Source organism: Theobroma umbraticum, unplaced genomic scaffold, assembly GCF_002168275.2.
Source record: "Theobroma umbraticum cultivar Fairchild unplaced genomic scaffold, ASM216827v3 scaffold_95.0, whole genome shotgun sequence".
Lineage (NCBI taxonomy): Eukaryota > Viridiplantae > Streptophyta > Magnoliopsida > Malvales > Malvaceae > Theobroma > Theobroma umbraticum.
The window spans coordinates 5,328,425-5,340,037 of record NW_018397257.1 but is presented as its reverse complement, the minus strand read 5'-3'; the positions used below and the strand labels follow the sequence as shown (position 1 = coordinate 5,340,037).

The 11,613-nt window shown below is 31.1% G+C and overlaps 1 protein-coding gene across 1 annotated transcript; it reads left to right on the top strand.

Annotated features, from left to right (window-relative positions):
* The first annotated feature begins 3,064 nt into the window (after nt 1-3,064).
* Nucleotides 3,065-9,156, top strand: LOC110412773 (ABC transporter G family member 15-like). Its single transcript, XM_021423394.2, has 9 exons — nt 3,065-3,565; nt 5,369-5,448; nt 5,569-6,030; nt 6,125-6,247; nt 6,667-6,798; nt 7,041-7,325; nt 7,435-7,707; nt 7,793-7,900; nt 8,670-9,156. The coding sequence occupies exons 1-9, from the start codon at nt 3,328-3,330 to the stop codon at nt 9,024-9,026; spliced, it is 2,058 nt and encodes a 685-aa protein (XP_021279069.1). The 5' UTR covers nt 3,065-3,327; the 3' UTR covers nt 9,027-9,156.
* Nucleotides 9,157-11,613: the final 2,457 nt, after the last annotated feature.

Genomic DNA, 11,613 nt, shown 5'->3' with positions numbered 1-11,613 from the left:
ATTTTACTTATGTCACTATTTTAATTTTGTTCGGATTTGAAAACTTAGAAAACTTTGGGCAAAACAATTATTTCCTCCATCAGAAAATCCATTTTCCAAAAGATTCTAAATTTTAAGAAACAAGTATTTTGCTCTTTACTCAATAAATTTTACCCTTCAAGTAAAGAGAACCTCTTAATGTTAGTGTTTCTATGAAAAGTATTGAAAATCTAGCTTCATTCTATTTTGAGAAAGTAAATATTATATGGAGATAATTAAAAAAGGAAAATGAACATTTAACTTGAAAGGAAAGGAATATTATTCAATAATAGGGATATATATGACTTTATGTAAAAATTTGGTTCGAATTTCTCTTTTTTTAAAATTATAAAATAAAATGGTTGATTTTGCCGAAAAGGGTAAAAAATCTCGTGGTTGACTGCTGTCCAGATAAAAATGAACATGAAGTAACTTTCAAATAAAAAATGAACATGAAGTCGTAAAGATAAAAAAGAAAAAAAAAACAAAAAGAAAAAGAGTGAGGAGTCCGGCATTTGAAGAGTGAATAAAGAGAAAACCTCTCTACAAAACAATGGAAATTAGAAGAAAAAGACTCGAGCAGTTACTAGCTGACTAATTATCCAATAAGACATATTTCCAACTTTTAGGAGTAGCGAATAATAATCAAATCTTTAGGATTGAGAAAATTTACTTTTATTTGCAAAAGTGGGAATACTGTGGTTGTAAAAATTTTTAGGACTTAAACTTAAATATTTAAAAGTTTTTAATTATTAATTAAATACAACAAATTTTCTCACTCTTCACAACTTTATTTTATTGCTCCTCTTTTTTATCACTCTCTAACTCCATCATCTCCTTCTTCCCTTCTTCTTCTTTCATAAAAATTAGGTTTAGCGAAATTGTTCAACTTCAAAAGATTTCAAGATTATTTTTACTTGTTAATTTTAGAGATATATTTTTTAAGTGATTTCAACATTTGATTTAGGATTATAATGTGATAACACCCATTGTTTTTTCTCAAATAAATAAATTAGGGTGTTACTTTAGTTTGATTTTGGATTATAAAGTAAATGATAAAATGGTAAATGTAATTAACTAACATCAGCTTATTATCAAATTCAAATTCTAATAGAAGTTGTGACAAAATTTTTGTAACACTGATTCTACCTCCAAAGATAATACTGTCACAACTTAATGAAGGATTCTTCTATCCCAGGCTGACCAATCTAGTTACAATGCTAACCAATAAAAGAATTATTTTCTTGTTTTTCTCTCTCTTTCTTTCAACAAAAAAAAAATCTCCATACCAAACTCATCACTCTTTCTCTTTCTTAAGGTTTCAATAGCACTCTATTTAGTAGGATTTTAGTTTGGATGCTTGTTGAAGAACAAGAAAAGAAGGCGAATGAGGTTTTAGGGAAAAGTGAAAATATTTTAATTTTTAATTTTAATGAAAGAAGAAGAAGAAAGAGAGAAGAGAATGATGGAGATGGAACTAGAGAGAGATTGAAAAAATGAAAAAGTTGTGAGAAAGTTGGAGAGAGAAAAAAGAAATTTTTTCTTTAATTAATTATTAAAAACTTTTTAATATTTAGGTTTAAGTGTTTAAAGATTTTTATTTTTATCTTGTTAATAAGGTGATGATATTTGGTGAGCTGACAATGTATAAAAGTTATACATTGTTAGTATATCAAATATAAACAGTATAAGTTATTGGTTTGAGATATGAAAACCTATTATTATTATTATTATTATTTGATTTATGTTATCATAAAAATTAGACATAATATTCTAAAAACAATTCATAAACTATTTATAAAAATTCAAATAATTTCTTATTCTTTTATTTGCGTTTAATTAAACTTTTATATTTTTATTTTTGATCAAATAAACTTTTATTACTAATTGTTATTAGTTAAAATGTCACTTATCATTCTATGTCATGTGATGCCGACGTGTTGACATGTTATAATTAGTGTCAAAGGGAATAGAGACTAGTAGGGGTCTCTCAAAAGTTTTAAAATTTCATAATATACCTTTACCTTTTTTAGAATTTTATAGTTTTTCTCTTACAATAATTATTTTTTTGTTTCACAAGATGTCCAATCTTAGTATGCCATAATTGTTAAAAAAATATCTTTATTTTGTACTTAAAACTTAATTGGAGTTATTTGTGTAATTTTTACATGATTTTTTAAAAATTACTTTATATTTTTGTCAAACATTGATATTCTAGTATAATTATTTTACAGACATTATCTTCGCCCTCAAACATGAAATCCTAGTTTTGCCATTGGTTATAATTAATGACGACATGATATACTAATATGACATGATGACATTACCATATGGTATTTTTACTATTCATGTTAATGTCATGTCAGTGCCACGTGAGTATAAAATGATAAGTTACATTTAACTAATGGCAATTAATTAGTTGTTAAACATCATTAGTCATAAAGACTTATTTAACCAAAAATAAAAATATAATGACTTATTTGAGTTTCTTGAATAGTTTAAATATTTTTTAAGCATTATACCTAAATATTAATTTAAAACATGTTTAATTTCTTAAACACTTATAAATTCTCTTTTTAAAACTCTTCCTTTTGGGCCTAATACTTTTTTTTTTGTAAATCTTAATTTGATATCCAAAAACAAAAAATCTTAAACACCTTAAATTCTTACATTTTTTTATCTGCGAATATTGATTTTTGTTTTTTTTTACATTTAAAGAATTAGATATCAATATTCTTATTTTTTTAAAAAAAAAACTAGATATCAATATTAAAATTATAAAATTTTTTCACAAAAAAATTTAAAATAAAAAATATTTCCTTAAATTACAGACAATATGAAATAGTATTTTAATAGAAATACATATAAAAAATAGAAATATAGTGTAGGATTGTTATAATATGAAAAAAACCCTGGTTTAGTAAAATTGAAATAAAGAAGGAACCAGTAACTATCAGTCATGAATGCTACTTCTAGTACCATCTAGTGTCATTCCATCCACACTCATTTATTTCATTCATTTGCCACCCATATGACTCTGATCTGTTTGAAAGCAGCCCATTAATCTCTTTTTCTTTCTTTTAGCTATAATTTTTATTTCTCTCTCTGTCCCATGCTATTGGTATGAGCCTCAATTCACAGGAGCCGCATTAATGGTTAGTTGTTTGGTGATCGTTCGTTCAATCACTAACAGGCCAATAACAACTCTCTAAGTGTAGATGGGCGTATTGTCACGTTCTTCTTCTTCTCTTCTCTCTTCCTCTTTTCCCAGTTTGCTCAGCCACGGATTTCCTCAGCCAGTGATCTGCCATGGAGATAGAGGTGGCGAGCTGCAGTCAGAAAGGTGCTGCTGGCGGCGGTGCTGAGGGAGAAGTCAGGGGTGTTTACTTGGTTTGGCAGGATCTCACGGTGGTGTTGCCAAACTTTGCTAATAAACCAACGAAAAGGTTGCTTCAAGGACTTTGTGGATATGCTGAGCCTGGAAGGATCATGGCTATTATGGGTCCATCTGGCTCTGGAAAATCCACACTTCTTGACTCTCTTGCAGGTTTACTTTGCTCTCTCCCTTTCTTCCAGTTTTTTTTCGTGAATATTATATGCATAAAACAAAGATGATTTTCATTTTTATCAAATAGGTATATATTATTATCATTTAACTAAATACTAATTAATAGAAATAAAATATGAGAAACGGTTAGTTTACTAGAAGTTTTGTTGTTGCTATTCTAGGCAAATGTTTGTTCCCTCTCTCTTTTTGGATAGGGTTGCTTTCTATTTGTTGGAGCACTCATGTGTCTTGTAACAACAAGCCTGACCACCTAGTATAAATTCCTTTTCAAGCCTTTTGGGGTTTGCAACAAAATTGATTAGCAATATCAAAAGGAAAAACAAAGAATTATTGACATCAAAGGAAAACAAAAAAAAAGAAGGAAAATTGATTAGGAACAAAGAAGTGGTTCCCTAACAAGTGCCTTGAGAGCTCCAAGACAAATTACCTTCACATATAATGCTAAAATTTACCCTTTTTAAAATAATTATTGTAGTTTAGTTATTTAAATAATTCTAATTTTCATTTTAATATCAATATACTTTAGTTTTTGAAGGGGTAACATGAACAGAAGGGGTGATTACCACATTTATTATACCTTGACAGTATGTCAGTAAATAGAAACACACATTAGATCTAACATTGACAGTCCATACATATGCAGGAATTAGGTCTTTACCAAACATATAAATCTTTAAAGATTTTTGACACTGTAGAAATTCTGTGGTTTTACAATAATAATAATAATAATAATAATAATAAAACCAATCCTTTATGTGAAAATATAAATTCAATACCATTACTTTGTTGGTTAACCTAATTAAATAGAACAGTGTGGCAGAAAAGCATGGGCTGGTGTTTGCAGCAAGTTGCATGGTAGAGAGAAGAAATTAATTTCCCTCATTAATTAGTTGCCAGTCCAAAAAGATAGCTAACTACGAACTGCCATCTGCAGAGGGACCCCTTTAATTTAGCAAAGTCCGTCTCTTAACAAAGTGGAGCCCTATATTCATGACAGGTGTGCTCATTTTCATGTGATACGCCTTTCCAAGTCAACCAAACTCTCGTGAAATTTGTATTATACCTCCCAAGTTTGGCACATTATCCCGTCAAATTTTTGTTTTTGGAATACAGAAAGCATTTATTTTCACCAAAGTTTATAGAATTTCTCCTCTCTTTTTTTTTGTCAATTATAGTCTTTAATTTTTTCAATTTTTAAAAAATAAAGTACAAATTCAGCTCTTTGAAAAGAAATACTTATTTTTTATATATATTAAAAAAGAACATAACAATCGACATCAATGGAATAGTTCTCAAAGTGGGACCTTTCATTTCATAATTATAATATTATTATTCCAGTTAGCAGTTAGTATTAACTTGGTGTCAATTCCACAGGAAATCTACCTTTCATGCCGACAACTAAAATGTGAATGGTCACCCTCACCCACGTGAGTGTGATGTTGAATAAGTTAAATGAAGTCTTCAACTCATACATATTTGAACCCAAAATTAGTCATTCAATGTTTAATTAGTCTTCTTTGTTTTTTATTTTATTTTAAATTTTATAATTTTATTTGTTTAATTTTTTTAAAAAAATTATAATTTCACTTTTACAAACATTGAATTTCTTATTTTCACTGTTCAAACATAAAAGTTTGACTTCGTTACTGTCTCCTCTAAGGAAATCAAAAGCCTTGTAAAATTGATTCTTTTAGTGATGCAATACTTGGTAAACACATTTAATATCAGCACTGTTAAATTACTTTTTCTGTTAACCATTTTAGTACCTTGATCTTGGTACAGGTAGACTCGCCAGAAATGTGGTCATGACCGGGAATATTCTTCTAAATGGGAAGAAGAAGAGACTAGACTATGGTGGTGTTGTAAGTTTTTTTCTTCTCTTAAGGCTTTCAGAAACAAATTCAAATAATTAAATTGGAGAGCAAATATTTTTCACTCACTCTTTATGTTGACACTTAATTTGATGCATATGGAAATTTCAGGCTTATGTGACTCAGGAGGATGTGATGTTGGGAACTCTCACAGTGAGAGAAACTGTAAGCTACTCAGCTCAGTTAAGGCTTCCAGATAACTTGTCCAAAGAGGAAGTGAAAGACATTGTGGAGGGAACAATTATGGAAATGGGTCTCCAAGAATGTGCTGATACAGTGATTGGGAATTGGCATTTAAGGGGAATAAGTGGTGGGGAGAAGAAGAGACTTAGCATAGCACTTGAAATCATCACAATGCCAAAAATATTGTTCCTGGATGAACCTACTAGTGGCCTTGACAGTGCCTCGGCTTTCTTTGTAGTTCAATCTCTCAGAAACATTGCTCGCGATGGGAGGACAGTTATCTCCTCTGTTCACCAGCCAAGTAGTGAGGTTTTTGCGCTGTTTGATGACCTTTTCTTATTATCTACTGGTGAAACTGTTTATTTTGGAGAGGCAAGGATGGCTGTTGAGGTATAAACAAAAGGCATTTCATGTGATTTTCATGAACGACTTACATAAGTTTGACGTTCTTGTAATGTAATTTTTTCAATATTGATTTTCACAGTTCTTTGCTGAGGCTGGCTTTCCATGCCCAAGTAGAAGAAATCCTTCTGATCACTTCCTCCGATGTATAAATTCAGACTTTGACACCGTAACGGCCACATTGAAAGGTTCTCAAAGACTGCGCGTATGTATCGCTCAACACCAATTCCATATGCTACTCAATAATAACTAGTTCCTTGAAAGCTGAAGCATTGTTTTCATTTCTTTTTTCTAATTTTTATCCAAGACATTTCGAGTACACTTGAAGAACTTGGATACTGTATTTCTTTGGCAAACACCAGCAGGCATATGCTAAAATAATTCTTGTCAAAGAACTTGGCTCTTCAGTTTGGAATGCTTGAATAAACCTTTTAAATATCTGACTTGCCCAGCATAACAGGTTGTCTGTGAAGCATGTCTCATAGAACATAATACTTTTCTGCTGTGTTAGGAATTAAGATTGCAAGTAATGTTCAAACCGTTTGTAGAATTTCACGCGTATGTGTTTTCTTGGATAAAAAGGGTAACTATTGTCACAAATAATCTTCTGTTGCATTATTACAGGATAAACCAACATCATCAGACCCTTTCTTGGATATGGCAACAGCAAAGATCAAGGCTGCCCTTGTTGAAAAGTACAGGCGCTCAAAGTACGCAAAAACGGCCCGAGCTAGGATTCAAGAAATCTCTAAAATTGTAAGCAATCAAAACTATAGCTTTTCGGTCTTGTTCTTTGATTTGCCAAACCAAAAACTGCTTAAATTTTTTAGTGACATGGGTATCCATGGATATTTGATCACCACTGAGAATCTTGTTGATCACTTGCATTCAATGGTTAAAACAAACACAAATTTCAACATATTCCCTGAGATCAATCACTCCTATCACGCTAATTGCTAAAATGTAATTCGCTGCCTGAAAAAATTTATGTTTTGCAGGAAGGACTTGAGGAAGAAATTCAGAAGGGAAGTCAAGCAAGATGGTTGAAGCAACTTACAACATTGACAAAACGATCATTTGTCAACATGTGTAGAGATGCAGGATATTACTGGGCTAGGATAGTGATATATATACTTGTATCTATTTGTGTTGGAACCGTCTTCTATAATGTTGGCTATGGAAATACTGCAATTCTCGCGCGGGTAGCCTGTGGTGCATTTATTACAGGTTTCATGACCTTTATGTCTATCGGAGGCTTTCCTTCCTTCGTTGAAGAAATGAAGGTAAGCAGTCTGTTTTAACTTTTTTAAGTCAGTTGACTTAAATAAAGTATTAACATTGGCATGTTACATTACAGCTTCTGATATCTGCATTTCCAATTTTTTGGAACAGGTTTTCAATAAAGAAAGGCTCAATGGATATTATGGAGTTGCAGCTTATACCCTCTCTAATTTCTTCTCTTCATTTCCATTTTTGGTTGCAATTTCACTTATCACCGGGACTATAACTTTTTACCTGGTGAAATTTCGATCCGAATTTTCGCATTATGTGTTCTTCTGCCTCAATATCTTTTTCAGCATCACTGTGATTGAGAGTCTGATGATGGTGGTAGCTTCATTGGTTCCGAATTACCTGATGGGAATTGTGACAGGAGCCGGCATAATTGTACGTGAGAAAACAAGTAATTGAGGATTTGTTTCCATTTGATGTTTTTGCTACCATTGTTTACATATTGCTGTTGTTTGTGCAGGGAATTATAATGATGACATCTGGGTTCTTTAGGTTGCTGCCTGATCTTCCTAAGATATTTTGGCGCTACCCGATTTCATATATCACTTTTAGTTCATGGGCACTTCAGGTATATTTCATTAATGTGCAATTACTTATCCTCTAATCATTTCTCATCAAGATAACTACTTTTGCATGTTCCTAAATAATGCTTATCTAAAGGTTATATCATACGACCTTTTTGACAAAAATACCTTAGGCTAAAATTGGACGAGAGAAGTATATACTATCTTTTCAGGACATTTATTGTCTTTTTTGACAAATATATACATACACAAGGAGAAAATTAGAAGAAAAAAATTGATACTTAAATGCATAAGGATGAAATTGAATCTTGAAACTTATGAATATTGAATACGATCAAATTCACTACTATGCTATGGTTCAGTATTGAATTTTATCATCGTTACTTTGATTTTATTGAATTTTTTTTTTGACTCAGCCAATTTTATTGAATGTTGTCATTATACTTTCAATTTTATTGAATTTAGACAAAAAAAAAAGTAACGGAATTAGGATATTTAATGAAATATTTTATTAATACAACTGGCAAATTTTTACCAAATTCATTATTTTGTATGTAAAAATAAATGAAATTGAATGTATAATGACAAAATTCAATAAAATTAAACTATAGTAATAAATTTAACATTGACCCATAATATAATGACAAATTTGACCTTAATTACAGCTAAAAAATGTTTCTCCGACAACACAACCAAAGCAGGCAAGACCCGGATTATAATAACTGATGATAAGCTTAGCACCCGGATTGATGCAACAAAATCCTAGAATAAAATAACAAGGAAGTGATCACGTTGATGAATCTAATTATGCAGGGTGCCTACAAGAACGACTTCATTGGCCTTGAATTCGACCCTTTACTACCTGGTGATCGGAAACTGACAGGCGAGGAAATCATTAGAAAATATTTTGGGGTCCCAGTAGATCGTTCCAAGTGGTGGGATTTGAGTATAGTGGTGTTCATCCTTGTATGTTACCGGCTTCTCTTCTTCAGCATTCTCAAGATCAAGGAAAGAGCTTCACCACTGGTTCAGGAAATTTATGCCAAGAGGACTCTACAGCATCTTAACAAAAGGCCCTCCTTCAGGAAAACGCCATCTTTCGGTTCCAAGAGACACCAGCCTCTCCATTCACTTTCTTCTCAAGAGGGGCTTAATTCTCCATTACACTAAATTAAAAGAAAACAGAAAACTATAAGGCATTGAAAACGTGCCATTGCTATTACTGATTAATACTGTGTTGAAATATCTGCTGTTTGTGTAGCTTACTGAATCTTTGCTTATACAAAAAAAAAAAAAAATATACAAAGTTTGGTATAATAATTTTTATATATATGGATCTTTTTTCTTTTCTTTTTATTGAACATATATATATATATATATATATATAATGTTATGTAGTTTATATCTCTTTAATAAATTAATTGCCCCCACAAAGTAATATAATTGTCCCCAACTTTTTCTTGTAAATTTCTAACTTAATGCTAATTAATTATAATGTAAATGTTAAAATTCAGTTTAGTCTTTTCATATTAATTATATAAATGTTAAAATTGATTTTCTTCCAATTATTTTATTTCTATATGGTAAGTGTAATATGCTTATATATTTATTTAAATATATTATATGTTATATTAAAGAATATTTATGACATACTATTATTTTTAAAATTTTAAGAAAAGAAAAAATGAAAGGGAAAAATGTGTAACATAAAAGAGGTATGCTTGATTAAATAAAATAAAATAATAAGATTAAGTAATACGTTTGAAATGTTTGCTTATTCTATGCATAGTATAATTATCTTATGATAAGTGAAATGATGGAAAAACTCCATTTTCATACTTAATTTTATTTTTTATTAGGTATAATTTTCTAAGATGGGGATTTAAAACTAGCTTTTGATAAGAAGATATATACACTTATTATTATATAAAATGCTTAAGTGCTAACCTGATGTTTTACCGTATTATATTCCATGCTATTAGCTATGTATATAGCAAACTCTTGGGAGCCTTAATCCTTTTATAAGCAACGGTATGATTAATATGAATAAAATATATTTAATTAATATTAATTACTAATATATAAATATTGTGAATGATTTTATAGTATATTCATAGTAGCACATATCGTAAGATATATATTTATATATTAAAATTAACAATCATTCAAATAAAATAATTTTCCCGCAACTACGCGTAGTCATGAGCAGTTCCAATACTAAACTGCTCCAAAAATAATTCTCCAGGGAACATCATGAGCAGATACCTTACGACTTCTGAGATTAATGGAGAACCACTCATCCATAGATAAAGAGAAGAGGTTTTCCACATCATTCTGAGGTAGCAGACGGATCCATAGTGAACTTACGATTGGGCAATCACGAAGCAAATGTAAGATTGTTTCTTCTTCCTACCTGCATTGAGAACAAGTTGCAATATTTGACAGTCGGCAACGCACCCTCTCATGATTTGTAAGAATTTTATTATGGAGACATTAAAAAAGAAACAAACATATACATTGGGATTCTTGCGATTGCCAGACTAAGTTCCATTCATCATCATAGACTGCATTACTCAAAACAGAAGCCTTCCTCAATTGGTCGTACGTCCAGCTCAATGTGAAACAGCCTAATGAGGAATGCGCCCAATATGGTACATCTGGACAATATGAACGGGAGGGTGGTAACAAACTTGCTATTTGCTGCAACAACATCCTCGGGTGGCACACCTCCGTTAAACGGTCCATTTCCCATTCTCCTTCTGGCGTAGTAAATTCTCTAACATATTGGTTCTCAAATGTCATCTACCCAGATTTCTGACCAAAATTTTGTATTTAAGCCATCACCAATAGCCCACCTTACATGTTTCTTAAATTCATGCCAAAGTCGACACATTGAAGACCATAAGGATGAGCTGCCACTCCTGTGTGTGTTAACTGAGAATACCAAGGAGCTGAAATTGTATTTACTAGACAAAATTTTCAACCATACTGCCTCAGGCTTTGTCAACATCTGCCACCATACTTTTAGCATAAATGCGTCATTCATCAAGCGCAATCGCCGAAAGCCCATACCTCCTTCTTTCTTGGGTCTACATATTTTGCTCCTTCTAATTAAATGTACCTTCCTGCTATTGGTGTCCCCTGTTAACTCTGTTTTATAGAGTTATTTTTTCATAATTTTAGATGTATTTTGTTTAAGTTCTTGAAATTTAATTTAAGTATTAGTTATTTTTAGTCATTTATTTTATTTAAGTTAATTATGTTAGGATTAATTATTTTAAGTTATTTTATAATATTTTACTTTAAATTTAGTTATTATTTAAGTTAGTAAGTTGTTTTTGTAGATGTGCTATGGAAAGATTGATAATTTATGAAGAAGAATACATTTAAGATGCAGACCTTCACCGCACATGGTCGATGTTTCAAGTATATTTTTTACTATAAAAATTTAATTGATGTGATTCTTAAGCTATTGAAAAACTATAAAATAGGACTGTAACTTTCATGTTTATTACTTTTCTCAATTCAGCCTAAAAAAAAAGAGAAAATTGTGCCACAACTCGAAGTAGTGCAGTAGAGCAGAATTGGTGAAACAGAGCATAGGGCACCCCGGCACCCCAATAAGGGATGTACACTTCAGCAAACCAAAGGCTTCAGTGGCACGTCCACCAAGGAGGCAGTGTCCTGACACCCAAAAGCAAAATTTGAAAACAAATAATACTGAGAGCATGGCGCCACGACGCCCAAGGAAGGAGGG

Bases quoted from the DNA above. Each gene is read 5' to 3' on its own strand.
- LOC110412773 (XM_021423394.2), top strand. From the start codon at position 3,328: ATGGAGATAGAGGTGGCGAGCTGCAGTCAGAAAGGTGCTGCTGGCGGC. The intron at 3,566-5,368 runs GTTTACTTTGCT...ATCTTGGTACAG, and splicing joins ACTTCTTGACTCTCTTGCAG to GTAGACTCGCCAGAAATGTG. The intron at 7,708-7,792 runs GTACGTGAGAAA...TTGTTTGTGCAG, and splicing joins TGACAGGAGCCGGCATAATT to GGAATTATAATGATGACATC.